The 14969-nt window shown below is 42.4% G+C and overlaps 1 protein-coding gene across 7 annotated transcripts in view; it reads right to left on the bottom strand.

Moving 5' to 3' along the window:
• Positions 1 to 288: 288 nt before the first annotated feature.
• The window catches only part of LOC310679178 (arf-GAP with SH3 domain, ANK repeat and PH domain-containing protein 1-like), a 36489-nt gene continuing 21808 nt past the window's right edge, over positions 289 to 14969 (bottom strand). For 3 of the 7 annotated variants that reach the window (XM_083443981.1, XM_083443982.1, XM_083443984.1), the window contains 10 exons: positions 14247 to 14362; positions 13259 to 13326; positions 9404 to 9511; positions 8022 to 8259; positions 7388 to 7549; positions 6325 to 6388; positions 5347 to 5396; positions 3911 to 4050; positions 2821 to 2939; positions 289 to 2273 (listed from right to left, as the gene is read on the bottom strand). In XM_083443981.1, coding sequence (XP_083300107.1) covers positions 2186 to 2273; positions 2821 to 2939; positions 3911 to 4050; positions 5347 to 5396; positions 6325 to 6388; positions 7388 to 7549; positions 8022 to 8259; positions 9404 to 9511; positions 13259 to 13326; positions 14247 to 14362 — 1153 coding nt within the window. In that variant the 3' untranslated portion in view covers positions 289 to 2185. Of the gene's footprint in view, positions 2274 to 2816; positions 2940 to 3910; positions 4051 to 5346; positions 5397 to 6324; positions 6389 to 7387; positions 7550 to 8021; positions 8260 to 9403; positions 9512 to 13258; positions 13327 to 14246; positions 14363 to 14969 lie in introns of all 7 variants that reach the window. The other 4 variants (XM_083443983.1, XM_083443985.1, XR_014512145.1 and 1 more) reach the window with 3 other exon arrangements.

Genomic DNA, 14969 nt, shown 5'->3' with positions numbered 1-14969 from the left:
GTGAGGGGGCTTGTTCTTGGAGAGTCCCAAGGCCTAGAGAGCTGCATTCCGCCCCTGAGGTTCACTCTTCCTGCCTTCACCTGTAGTCTGCTCACACTTTCAGATCAGCTTCAGAGACTCTGCTTTGTGTGCCTGACTGTAAGAGCAATTAGGCTTATGGGAATTTGGGAGAGGGCCTTTTTGGCAGTGGCCCCATGCCTGTGGAACTCAGTTTCAGCTGAAATATATAAGGCTCCATTACTGTAGACATTTAAGCAAGCCCCAAAGATCCACCTATTTACAACTGCCTCCTCTTAAATAGTAATTTTATTGAGTTGAACTATATATGGTGCAGGTGTACAAAGTTATTTAATATCTACATTTCTTTTTTACTATTTAACACACAAAGCAGGTTTTCAACTTCCCTCAAAACCTTCCACTCAGAAGTAACACAGGAAAAGTGTGATTTCCAATCTCCCTTGGTAGTCTGACTAAGCAGCATGAGACGTAAGCAAAAGAAAATTTATTACAGGAGTGGTGGTGGGGTGGGGGATAAAACATGCATTCAGATGTACCAATTTTTTTTTAGGAAATAAAGAAACATGAGACAAAAATTAAATAGTATACAGTTTTGGACTGCAGTACATTTTCTTCTCAGGTGGAATCATATCATTTGAAAAGACAGATAGGAAAGAGCTCTGATGATTCAGGCAATCCGGATTACATCTATTAATGCAAGGCAGCTGTAAAGATGTAAAGTGCAATTCTTGGATATTTCAGGTTGGGCAGTCTTAGTAAGAATAGGTAAATAGGATTACTGTTATGTAAAGCAATAGTAAGCCTTTATTTGGAATGAAGTGTTTAATGCCTGTCCTGTTCCATAAGGATATACGGGGTGAGTCTTTTAAAAGAGGCCACGTGGAACATGTGTATCCACAGGGCCTCTTTTAAAGGACTCACCCTGTAATTAGATCAGTTAGAACTATTATTTCTGAAATGACTGGTATGAATGGTAAAACTGTCCCGTTAAGATCGGAGTGGGATTAGAGATGGCTTGGAAAGCCTTCTAAGGAACAGGAATCAATGGCCCTCCAGAGGTTGCTGAACTCCAACTCCCATCAGCCATAGTCAGCAAGGGCAAGGATGCTGGGAGTTGAAATCCAACAATATCTGAAGGGCCAAAGATTCACCATCCTTGTGTTACATAAGCAGCAAAATCTGAATTTATTCACAGAGTAGGATACATTTGCAAAAACTGAAATATATTTTATGTGAGGGGTGGGGCTCCTTGCATCCCTAGAAAAAGGTTGCTGCATGGGGGGCACATGGGATTGGAGGCTTAGCTGATGGATTTTGCTTCATGGACTGGTTGATTGCTATGTTGGAATTAAAAAAGAATGTTTCCCATAGCTTGTGGAGGGGAATGAAGGGGGGCTATTATGATTTTGTCCCACTTGTTTCTGCCATCAGGAACTATAGGCTCAGCAAGTATCTTTCATCTAACATCTGCTGGTTAACATTTGGGTTGAGCTTCATAGCCTTTTAGTCCTTCAGGTCATTTGATTCTAACTCTCAAAGGTTGTTGAAGGTGCCTATTTTTCCATGCAGTGGAAGGGAGTAACAGTGAAGAGGTGGAGCTTTCCAAACAGAATAGCTGGAACATATTGACCCCATTCACAGATACACAGTGTGGAAGCTGCTTTCCTGTGGAACAACCGCTGCCCGAGTGTGCATGAATGAAGCGACCACCCAGAGAGGTAACCTAGAGGATCTTTCCCTCCCAATTATTACCTAGCTGTGAGGTGGAAAAGACGCATGGAGTTGGCTTCACTCTTGGATGTCTGGCATTCATACAATAAACCATAGCAATGACGGATTGAACCACCAAAAAAAGGGCTCCTGTGCCACTCTTGAGTGTGTATGAAAGAGGCCAGTGAGTTTGTCAGATAATACAGTGTAGCTACAATTCTATTTAAATCAATGGACATTTTACCAGTGGCTTGAATGAGAAGTGGATTGCACTTTAGTCTATGATGACATTTCTGCATCAGTGAGCCCGATTCCTGGTCCAGCATGTCGTCCTACAGATTGGCGACCAAGTTAGTAGATGTGAGAGGAACCCTACTGAAGTCTTGGCATGCTGCCTTCAGAGGTCACTCTTAAAGCAGAGGATTATATTTTCAGTAAATAATACAGTGTTCTTTCATCAACCCATCCTTCTATTCATGCAGAATGTAAACAAACGATGCTGGGAATAAACCTTTCCTGGAAGGCTGCCCTTCAATCCTGCCACACTGCAAAGAAAGAAAGAGCAGAAGGTGAGGCAGTTTTAACACAGAGAGAAAAACCTCAGTGCATCGTAATTACAAGTCTTACAACGACTGTATTTCTGAGACCATCATGCCCTATATTTATGGGATTGGGATGCGATGCAATATGATGGCTGGAGGCAGCACCCGGCATCATTGGGAAGCTATTGGAGCTCCAGAGCCCTGACCAGGGTCGTTGCCAATGCAGACCTGACTTTCTGAGCAGTACTGGGTCTACCTGCCATTTTAATATTCAATACACAATATTCCCTCATGCTCCAAGGCATTGTGGGAAATTTAAACTGTGTCTGGCAGCATTGTTGAAAATAAATGGTGGCTAGATCCCCTGTGGTGCTGAAGCTGTTGCAGGACACAGCCCATCACTGCTAACTCCTGCCAAGGCCCACTGACCACAGGGCACTTTGCTGAGGACCCCCTCAAACCTGGAGACAGTCCCATGGAGTAGGGTAACGCCCAGTGCCATGATAAGGAATCCCCAGCAATCACCCAGAAGAAACTGTCACATACCCACCAATTGGAGTCCTCCTGTCCATCTACTACAATTATCTCTCCAGTCTGGAAGGTTAGCTCATCTTCATGGTCAGCCTGGCAGTCATAAAGGGCTCTGACCCGACACACACTGGAGTGTTTCTGAAAATGAGCACCAGAAAGCAATGTTAAGCTTGCAGACACAGATAATGTAGTTCAGGGTTGGGGGAAGCTGTGGCCCTTTAGATGTTTTTGGGACTCCTAACTTCCATCAGCCCCAGCCAGCACAACCCATAGTCAGGAATGATGGGAGCTGTAGTCGAGCAACATCTGGAAGGACACAGGTTCCCCCAACCCTCATGTAGTTCATGTGGAAGGCCTCAGTCACTTACACATGAAGAAGCTTTATAGCAAGAAGGAAATGCTCAGAACGGAAGAAAGAAGAAGAGTCTGGATTTGATATCCCACTTTATCACTACCCTAAGGAGTCTCAAAGCGGCTAACATTCTCCTTTCCCTTCACCCCCCACAACAAACACTCTGTGAGGTGAGAGGGGCTGAGAGACTTCAAAGAAGTGTGACTAGCTCAAGGTCACCCAGCAGCCACATGTGGAGGAGCGGAGACGCGAACCCAGTTCACCAGATTACGAGTCCACCGCTCTTAACCATACTGGAGTCTTTGAATTGTTATTTTCGGCAACTTGTTGTGGATTCCTAGCAAGCAGGGCTGAACGGTACATTTACAAGCAACTGGCATCAATTTAGTGAGTGAAGTCTCTTCTCAGTTATATTGTGATGCAGACCTCATCGCAATATGGCTAAGGAGAGGGGCCACCACCATGCAATTAATTTCTTCACCCCTGAATCCTGTTAGTGACAGACAGATTTCATTACCTCATCGCTTTGGCTCACTTGGTGATTCATAACATCCCTGGGGTTGACAATTTCACATTAAAAGTGGTGTACAGACTACCCCCCATTATTGAGAAGCTTAATTCATACACACACTCCTATAGTAGTCAGAGGCAGCTTAGGTCGGTGAAAGGCAACCATCCTTAGCTAATAGTACACTAAAATGAAGAGGGAAAATGAAAGCACTTAGTAAGAAAATGTATATTTAAATGAAGAACACACCAAACCCCCCCTTTTTGGCAGTGGTGGTGGGACATCATCTGATGATTCAAAGGGTGATTCCAATGAGGGGGAGGAAGTCCACTGGCTTTTTCTTGCATGTTGATTTTGCTCACAAATTGTCCCCTCTTCCTCTAAGGCAGCTGCAACACAAAACACAGCCCTGTTGTGTTATTTCATGTTGGAAGTGCAACAGTGGTGATCATTCTGTGTGCAACTTGTAGGTGAATTCTGTCAGTGTTAAAGTCAACTAGCTAAGAGGAGGACAGGTTAAGGTGTTGCTTAGCAACCATGCAGAGTACCATGTTGTTTGCTGAGGTATAACATGCTCTTATTGAATGTGTAGTTCTGCAGGAGATTTTCTCTGTATGATTGGTTAAATGTCTCCCTCCTATGTGGAAGGCCTGAAGTAAGAAAAACAAACCTCTCCATCCCTTTCTGCTCAAATTATATTTTCTCTGTGGAATCTGGCACTAGAGTAAGGTTGCATTACATATACTACATATTTCAGTTTTTAAAAAATGAAATTAGCAAGTGTTGTAGTTTATCCCTGCAGCCAGTCCACACACAGTTTAAAGACAAAAAGAAAATTGACACAGTGCTAATAATTTACACCTGATTTTTGCCTTGCAAGTATAGCAGGATTTCTACACAGTTTCAGGAAAATCCAGAACAAGAGGGATGGCATTTTAAAACACCTAGTAGTGGAGGTGCAGTCAGGTAATAAATAGAGGCAAGGTTACACATCACCAGCAAGCACCTCGGAACCAAGTGAGACAATGGTAGTATACTGGTTCACATCTGAAAGGATTGAACTACAATTCAACAGAAGCTCCCCACAAAGTACTTGCAAAACCAGAGCAATACCTTGGGCGAGGAAACACAGGGATGCAACAGTTAGGGGAACATATCATCTAAGGCATTTCCAGACTGTTGTGGGGTGGGATTCAATCACATAACAGCAAATTTAGCTTGTGCAATCCTAGGTGACTGGAAGTTATGTGCAAGAAACCTGGTTTCCCCCAAAGATTTGACTTTTTGCAGTAAGGAAAGTGATAGGAAATCCACTTTAAAGTGTGGATAACATTTGCTTTGATGCAATGTCATTTAATCTCCCCCAAAGCAAGTCAGGCTGAATGCCAATGCCCTGTCATCATATTGCAATCAGGAAGAATGCTCAATAAACAGGTCATTTGGAAGTGCCCCTAGATTCTGAAATGGTGTCAAAATAGAAGAACAAGGCTGACGTAGGAACACAATTGAATACAAGAAAGTAAAATTCACAAAACTTATGATATAGTGGAAGTCCATAAGTTAAAAAAGAAATAAACTTTAAAAGGAAAGAACATGTGAAATATTGTTGGAGGACTGTAGTGGGGAGAAGGAAGTAGCTCAGATGGTATTTGCTGGGGGGGGGGGGGAGAGAGAGAGAGTTTTACCTTGTCGCCAGGAATCCACCACCACTTCAGGGAGTTCAGAAGAGTCAGAACTAAAGGAAATAAGGGGAGGGGAGTGTTCATTCACCTTGAAGAAACCCTCATTTCCTAATCGATGTGCTTGAAAAACAGCAGCCACCTAGAAACTCATACCAACTGACGGGTGAGCAGAAGAAAGGCAGCTGTCTTGCAAATGAGGATTCTGACCAATATAAGTTTTATATTCACAATGCAAGTTAAAGTTGCTTCCATATTGTCACTATATTGCGGGTATGATTCCATCATATACCAAAAACTTGAGTTTGCACAATTATAGTAAATTTGGTGCTCTTGCAAAACAAAACAAAAATTTTGGTGGTCAGGAAAGTATACTGGAAAGAATGGGATGACAGCAAAGTTGGGCAACATTACATAACCTCCGTGCAAATTGTGTGCAAATGAATCAGGATGAACAAACAGGAAATCTGGAAGAGCCCTAACTGAACTGCTTTAAAACCTCATTCTCTGCTCTTGAGCAGTACATACAGAGACAGACAGATTGACAGAGACAAAGATTGCCCAACCACCCTATTTCAAAACACAGCTGGTGTGCACCAGGCAATCAGCTCTGCATCACAGGGCCCCTCCAGAACTGTGTTTTATTGCAGAGGCATTCTGCAACATGTTCTTGACACAACAGTAGTGGTGGATTTATTCTGCTTTAGTTTGTTCTGCAGTGCTGCCTCAATGCTACCACGTTATTGCTGTGGGACAAAAATAAACCAGAACAATTGTAGTATGCAAAGTTACTGAATTTCAGCAGTAAGTTACGATATATGAGCTGGCCAAAAATGAAGCCGGGAGACTGCCGCAAAACATTTGCAGCTGCAAACAGTATTGAAAGTGGGATCACATATGACAGCCCCAATAGCTTCATGAGCACAAATCACAAATGTGCAATAAAAAGGATGTCTGGAGGAGCCCACAGACACACATGGTTACCTCAGCCTCCTAGAAGAGGCTCCTTCTGGAGAGCAACGTCTTGGAAGGGAGAAAGATCTTGGGTCTAAGACAGAGACAAAGGGACTTTTCTGTTTACAAGCTGGCATCAGGTCAGTTTACTATAGCATAAACATATGAGCAAACAATCCTTTGATGACATAGTAAAACCAGTTGAGTCCCCCCCATCTTGTTTGCCGCAATGACTAATTTTGTGAATGTTCTGACCTGCCTTTGATATGCACATGCCCAAAACATATCTCACAATCTCTCAAAAATCCTTCAAAATGTGAATCCACCAAGGAGGCATTATAAAATCACCGTCTCAACATGTCAGAGGATTCACAAATCCTGTCACTGCAGCAAAAAACAAACAAATCCCAACTTGTGGACACTTAACAGCATCAATGACATGTCAAAATGGTTGTGAATTAGAGTGATGCATTCAGGATAGTTGTGGTCCATTCTCACTATCATGCCATGCCCCTGACTTTCATGTAATCAACTTGAAGGTTATTTGCTACCTCAAAAGAATGCATTCATCCTCTCTTGATTCTGGATTCTTTGGAATGCTTCTGAAGTGATTCAGTATATGAACTGATGGGCATTTTTAAAGAAATAGCTACTGTGCCAAAATAAACCCAATCTGATTTTTAAAGGAAATTTCAGCCAGATGAACTGAATTTGTGAACCCACCACATCTTGATTAAAATAATATTTTTTGCAGGTTTGCAAGATGTGGTGGCCCACATATTCAAAGTGTGTCAGAGCATTCACATATAATCAACATTTAGAAATGGTGCAGGAAGGCGTATGAAAAAAATTGACTGTGTTTCCTAACTTCATATACCTAGAGCTGTGTTTCCAGATTTTAACACACAGGTGTCCTGTGGTATTTTGTGAATAAGAAGAGTTAATGTCCCTAGTTAATGTCAATAGTGGACCAATGATATACCTCAGCATAAAGCCTTCCCCCCCACCCATAGATCTAGATTTAGATATATTCCTGTTCCTCATTTTTATAATCAATGCAGCAATCTTCAGCTGATTCAGTGAACTCTCTTACCTGCAGTTGGGCTGGTAGGATTGAGTGGTGTGCTGGGAGAAGGCTCTGAGGAGGTCCGCTTATGTCGAATTGTCAGAGGTGGAGGCAGGATCTTTCTAGGTGCTGTGTCTGTAGGGAGGACTGACCAGCTGGATGGGGGCAGTGGAGGAGGGAAGCTGGGGGCTGACCAAAAAAAGAGAAAAAGTCAGTGATAACACTCTTGTTGAAGGTTGTTGGACTGCAGGTCCCATCAGCCTCAGCCAACATGCCCAGTGGTGAGGCTTGATGGGACTTGTAGGTCAACAATGTCTGGACAGCCATGAGTTCTGCACCCATACCCTAAAAATAAAGGAGCTGGCCATCCATACATAGGTGCAAAATTTAAGATATATTGTACAGTTTGCATATAAATAGGAGATGCACGACACTGCTCACCATGGCAGTATTTACACTTGAAAGTAGCAATCAGTTACATCTTCTTCACACCCACAGAGGTATGTGAAAGAAAGGATATCAACCTCTGCCTCCCTGTCTTCTAGGTCTCCAAAATCCCCATTAAAATACATTCTTGACCAGAGTGAAAAGTAGTTATGGCACTATAATTCTGTAGCTATAAAGGCAGTGATGAAATAGGACATTATCGATGCTGTCTAACCTTTAGGTGCATTGCGTGGTGGCAGCGGTGGGCCTGTACAGGCAGGGGGCGATGTTGCCACAGTGGGTCTAGAGGCAGAAACATGTGGCACAGCGTATAGCTCACGGAGCTTCTCCGGGGATAGTGGACTGGCTCCCTTTGAGAAGTCAGCTGGATTTTTCCATGACTGAGAGGCTGTTCCAGGCAGATTGTAGCAGCTCTGAGGACGATGAAAGCGATCTTTTTTTGCTGGACTAAGCTGAAATGAATAAATGTTAATAGAGAGCAGAATAAAATACTAGAAACCTTACCCAAGAACAGCATTGCTAGATCAGCAGCCCAATTTAATTTAGTATTCTGCTTCCAAGAGCCTCCAGCCACCAGGACGCTTTCAAGAGGTCACAAAGGGCAACAGCAGTTCCCTGTTGTTTGGTATACTACTTCTGTACATGGAATGCATGTAGAATAAATGGATGAAGGGCTTCTCCTTGAGACGTATTCATTTTTTACAATTCCGAGGTCCTTGTTCAAATAAGAACTAATAATTATAGTCAGTGCCTGATCCTGGAAACCAGATGCTTGTCTATTTTGGATCTAAGTTTGAAACACTTAAATTGTGTGATGGCCCTTTTAAATGAACTTTTTCTCTTCAGGCAAGCGCCTCATGGTGAAGACTGAAGCCTTATTCATGTTTAATGCCTAGCATGTGTGCACAGGATTGCAGCCCTATTTTCTAATAATGATGATGATGATGATGAAGTAGCTCTCCTTTAAAAAAAAGTAATAGTTGCAGTCTTGAGCATGATAAAGAACTTTCCTCTGTGGTGAATCGCTCCCTGCAATCTTTGATTAAAACATGCAGGCCTGTATTCAACTAACTTGTTGCACAGAAGCAAGTGCAAGGATCCCCACTAATGCAACAGGATTCCAACCCTCTCCTGCTCCCTCTCCTATGCCCTCCCCAAATCTGTTCCAGATGGTTTGGAGAATTCCTAGAACAGTGAGTGGGAGAGGAAAGGGGAGGTTGTTCCCTTGTGCAGGCAGAAATGCTTGTGTGAATGGAATGACCTCCTTAGCACTATGTTGACCACAACCCATGGGCTGCAACCTAGCATGCTTTAAATCTGCTGAAATCAATGGCTTTGAGTGGCCTTGGAATACATTGATTAAAATGATTCACATTAATAACCCCAGTAGTGGATCATTCTTGGGATCCTGCCAATTCTATAATTCAATGACTACGGAAATATCCATTCAGTTTTGGCTATTTTCACAAACTCCCTGCCGAAAGAGGCACACATCTTTAAGCGACCAAATGTGTTTTAGGAAGCTGCTGAGAAATGGGAAGCAATGGACAGACTTCCAGGTCACAAAACAATTGATCAAAAGTGCTGGGACCTTACCTTCTCATCCAGATCATCATCGCTTTCGAACATGTCTTCTTGGCCCAGCCGCCACTCATATTCCACATGAGCTCGCATGTTGAACTGATCATTTTGAGCCTGCAATAGCTGCAAGAGAGATGACACTCACTCTAGCATCTCTTCACATTCTTTCTTATTATAGTTTGGAAAAGTTCCAAAGCAAACTTTAAGTTTGCTGGAGTCCTAGCTGCTCTCTTTTGTATTCCAGGGTTCTAGTGGGGAAGTGGAAAATAGTACTGCCGAAGGAAAAAAGGTGCTTTCAGCTTAATAAGAAGGTTTAATATTGTAAACAGGCCACTGAGATATCACAAATGGGTCATTGTTTTCTTTTAGTTTATTAGATTTTCCCGGGAAAAGGTAAATCCAAATTAAAAGAGGGGCAGGTCAGGATGCAGGCTGCCATATTAATGCCAATGATGTTGTGTGGATGCTGCAATTTTTTTTTTAAACTTGCAGGCATGATGAGCAGGTATCCCACAATAAATAACCCAATCTGGAAGCACCCAGAAGAGAAGGGGTAGTGGGGGCTATAATCCCAACACCACAAATTGCCAATAAATTGTTGGTGAATTGGGGCTGTATTTCTGTCACTTCCTTAACTACTCGCACAGAAGCATGTTTTTTACTAAAGCAGAAAAAGCTTTTACAAAATGCAAATGAAAAGAAGCCTTGCATATATATATATATATATATGCAGGTTTTGGTGTCCTCGGGTGTCTTCCCGTGTAAAAGTTGGGGTGTCTAGGCGACGTTTCGACGAGGTCTCACTCGTCATCTTCAGGCTGGTGCTTTCGGCTTCTTGTTACTGGAACAGAGCAGGATCTCAGTGTTTGAGTTCCTATAAATACTGTTGAGGAGGTGTGGTGTATAGCCTCCAATGTTCTGGGCAGAGAGGAGGTTCCCAGGCTAGTGTGCCTTTTCTTCTTTTGTTCCTTAATTACTTGAGGGATATCTTGAGTGATTTCTTGAGTGATTTCCTGAATCCCACTTAGGTGGGTCATTAGGTGTGGATTAGTTGCTAAAGCCTTCGTGTCTTGAACTCTTGAACTTTGTGAAGAGTTTTTCTGAGAAGATGGCTGTACTGCACTTGGTTGTGCTCTGGCTTGGCTTCGTGTATAGGGGCGAGCTGTGGTTTTGTGGCCTGTGCCAGCCAGATCTGTGTAGGGATTGCAGGGGGGTGCAGCATCCGGAGGTGCCACCCTGGTTTGGCTACTGGATGGTGTCTGTAATTTATCTGTGGAGAGGGTCTGGGTTTGGGTCTGGTGTGGTTGATTGGTGATGGCGTTCTGTGTGCCTCTGGATCTGGTGTCAGATTTTGTGGGGAGGGCTAATTTCCAGATGTCTGGCAAGCGGGATGTGTCGTCACGCTTGTTCATGTTGTGAGGGTGTTTCTCTATCTCGATGGCTTCCATGATTATTCTCTTGTGGTGATGTTCCATGTTAAAGAGCAATTTGGAATCTGCAAAATTAATTTCGTGTCCTGTTTCTTTCATGTGTTGGAAAAGAGAGGAAGTTTTTTCTTCTTTTTTGACGGCATTCTTGTGTTCTGCGATCCGTGCATTTATTCGTCTGTTTGTTTGTCCAATGTACGTGGCTGGGCAGACTTTGCAGGGTATTTCATAGACCCCTTGGTTTTCCAACTGAATTTTATCCTTGGGGTTTCTGAGGATATTGGCTATTTTTTGGTTGGTGCAAAAGGCTGTTTTGATATTGTGTTTATGGAGGATTTTGCTAATTTTATCTGTAGTGCCCTTGATATAAGGAAGGAGGGCTATGCCATTGTTTTCTTCTGTGTCTTGGTTTTTGGGGGGTGTTTCTTTTTGGATTAGCTTCGTAACCCTGTTTTGCTGGTATCCATTGGCAATTAACACATTTGAGAGATTCTGTAACTCAGTTGTCAAGTGGTCTTCGTCAGCCAGGCGTTTGGTTCTGGAGATGAGAGTCTTGGCTACGGAGTTTATTTGTGCAGGGTGGTGGTGTGATTGTGCATGTAAGTAGCGGTTGGTGTGTGTTTTTTTCCGGTAGATAGTGTGTCCTAGGGAGCCATCAGGTTTTTTGTAGATTAGGACGTCAAGGAAGATCCTACACAGATCTGGCTGGCACAGGCCACAAAACCACAGCTCGCCCCTATACACGAAGCCAAGCCAGAGCACAACCAAGTGCAGTACAGCCATCTTCTCAGAAAAACTCTTCACAAAGTTCAAGAGTTCAAGACACGAAGGCTTTAGCAACTAATCCACACCTAATGACCCACCTAAGTGGGATTCAGGAAATCACTCAAGAAATCACTCAAGATATCCCTCAAGTAATTAAGGAACAAAAGAAGAAAAGGCACACTAGCCTGGGAACCTCCTCTCTGCCCAGAACATTGGAGGCTATACACCACACCTCCTCAACAGTATTTATAGGAACTCAAACACTGAGATCCTGCTCTGTTCCAGTAACAAGAAGCCGAAAGCACCAGCCTGAAGATGACGAGTGAGACCTCGTCGAAACGTCGCCTAGACACCCCAACTTTTACACGGGAAGACACCCGAGGACACCAAAACCTGCATTCCTGTACCCGTGAAAATCTACGAAAGCATATATATATATATATATATATATATATATAATTCTATACCAGCCTTTATCCGAAGATCACAGGGCGGTTTACAATATAAAAACCCAAAACTATATAACATAGTAACAAAAACAAGACCCCCTTCCAGTTTAGAAGGCCATAGATTGTTTAATTGGCCAAAGGCCTGGGAGAAGAGGAATATGTCTAACTTGGTGGCTACCATCTCCCAACTTCTCTCATTTTCGTTTTTTTTTATTAAATTTTTATTGTTAAAATAGTTCATCATTAATCCACATATATTACAGATACACAAGCATACAAACATACATTTCATACAATCCTTAAAAGTGTTCAAACATACTTACACTCAGTCCCACAAATAATTCCTTTTCCCATCACCATCCACCACCCCTCACCCCACCTTTGTGTTAGACTTCCAATCTACTCAACTGCAATTTCTTTCCACTTCTATTACTTTCTTTCACACACCTTTAGCCTAATTTCATACTTCTTTTTCTATTACACATTGTTATCCATCTTATTCAGTATTTCAGTGTTTGAAACGGAACTTGTTTATTCTAATAGGAGTTCTGATTGTTCAATATGGCTTTGCAAGTATCTTTTAAACACCTTCCAGTCCCTACCTATCTTCTCTTTTGAGATCCTTCCAATTTCTCCCATTGTTTTGGATATATTGTAGTACTCCAATAATTTGGCAAGCCACTCTATTTTTGTTGGTACAATACAACTTTTCCAGTTTTTTGCTCTCCCATTTTCATCGGTGAATTCACACAACTGCACTACTTTTACAGGGTATAGTTTTAAAGTGCTAGTTAAACCTGATAACCTTGTTTTCAGCAAAGACCAAGTGAGAGTGTGCACACAAAATAAGCACAGGAGCAATGGGCAATGATAGTTTCATAGTAATTTGAATCTCTTGAAAATACAGAGAACTAGATATTTAATTTTGCCAACAGCTCAATATTTGGGTATGTCCAGATTCCAGACACAGGAACATAGGAAGCTGCCTTACACCAAGTCAGACCATTTGTACATCTGCCTCAGTATTGCCTACACTGACTGGTAGAGGCTCATCTGCATTTCAGACAGGGGCCTCATTGAGTCCAATATGGAGATGCCAGAGTCTGAACCTGGGACCTTCTGCATGCAAAGATGATGCTCTATCACTGAGCTATGGCCCTTTCTAAATACTTCTCAAGCTCATTACTTTCCCATAGCGGCAAAGCAGAGATAAACCTCCCATTTCTTACCAGATTTTCACACACATCGTGATTCATTTGCCTAGCAATATCGAGGGCACTCTCTCCAGCTTCATTCGCTGTTAAGAAATATCAGATGACACCAAATGAGTAATAATGAGAGCAACAGACTAAGCTCTATTGATATCACCATAGTTTTAGGAACGGGGGAGAAATTTGATTCAGTTCACATTTATTTATTTATTTATTTATTTATTTATTTATTTATTTATTTATTTAAAATAATATTTATTCCAATTTTCACAAATACAAAAAGAATTGAAAAAGACAAAATACAATAAAGTAAGGAAAAAAACAAAAATAAAAATTAAAAATACATAAAAAAACCACACCTCCACCCCACCAACAAGAAAAAAACCAAAAAACCCCCCAAAACATTTAAAAAAGAAACACTTCCATTTTTCAGAATTCCATCCTTCAATAACTTATTTCCTCGACCTCCTCCCACCTCCCTCAGTTCACATTTAAAGGTGAATCTTTCAAATTGGTACTTTCCAAAAGAATATGGGAACTGAAACATGTCAAAATTTGCATTTATCTGAATTTTTTGACTCGGTTCTCCAACCAAACAATGTTTACAAGAATGCATATATTAGGAGGAAATGTGTGCGGGGGGAAATGAGGGGAGCTTGCCACAGCAGGAGGCGGAGACACTGCATGACTCTTCACTATCCTGACTCATCTCATCTCACCTTCTTTAGCTTCTGCCTCTGGTTCTTGATTCTCTCTGCCACGGACTCTCCTAGCTCACTAAGCCCTGTTGCCCCTTCAACCTCTGACACCTCCTCCTCCCAGGGCTTCTCCCTCTGACCACTCAGTGTCATCCCACCACCAATCCCTGGGCTTTGAGCCTTCTTCTCTTGGTGGGTTCCCCAGCAGGTTCCCCCCACCACTCCTCTGCGTCCAACCAGTCTGTGACAAGTAAGCAGTTATTTCCCCTCCTAACTCAAACAGTAATTTTTGTTTGGTAACCACTTACTGATTGTGATGTTGGCTCTGGCCCGTAGAAGGAGTTTTATGCATTCAGATTTATTGTGAAGGCTGCAGTAATGAAGTGGGGTGTTGCCTTTGGAGGTCTGCTTCACCAGGCTCCCACTGGATGAGAGACAATTATTAGCCAGGCAGACAGTTTCCCATTTATAGAATACTTCATTTCTTTGATGGCTTAATCAACCAAGGACTGGAATCTATCTACAAATAACTCCCCCTTACTAACATTCACACTCCAGATAAATGTACATTTTTGACAATATATACAGTCAGTGAGTCTAAGCAATGCAATGGTAATGCAATGGAGTATGGCTTGAATATGGGGAGCAATTAAATACTGCTGAGAACTGGAAGAGGAAGAGATATACCTGGACCTTGCCATTACAGTGGTACCTCGGGTTACAAAGACCTCGGGTTACAAACACTTTGGGTTACAGACTCCGCTAACTCGGAAGTAGTACCTCAGGTTAAGAACTTTACCTCAGGATGAGAACATAAATCGCACGGCGGTGGTGTGGTGGCAGCGGAAGGCCCCATTAGCTAAAGTGGTACCTCAAGTTAAGAACGGTTTCAGGTTATGAACAGACCTTCAGAATGAATTAAGTTCGTAACCACAGGTACCACTGTACTGCCACAGCTTCAACAGCAGCAATTGACATCACTTTGTTCTCTTAGTGTTGCCATCACCACCCCTCCCCAGGTGTTGATAAGT

This window comes from Podarcis tiliguerta, assembly GCF_965153285.1.
Source record: "Podarcis tiliguerta genome assembly, chromosome: 6".
Classification (NCBI taxonomy): domain Eukaryota; kingdom Metazoa; phylum Chordata; class Lepidosauria; order Squamata; family Lacertidae; genus Podarcis; species Podarcis tiliguerta.
Note: the sequence above shows the minus strand (reverse complement) of the source record. Positions and strands in the feature narration are given on the sequence as shown.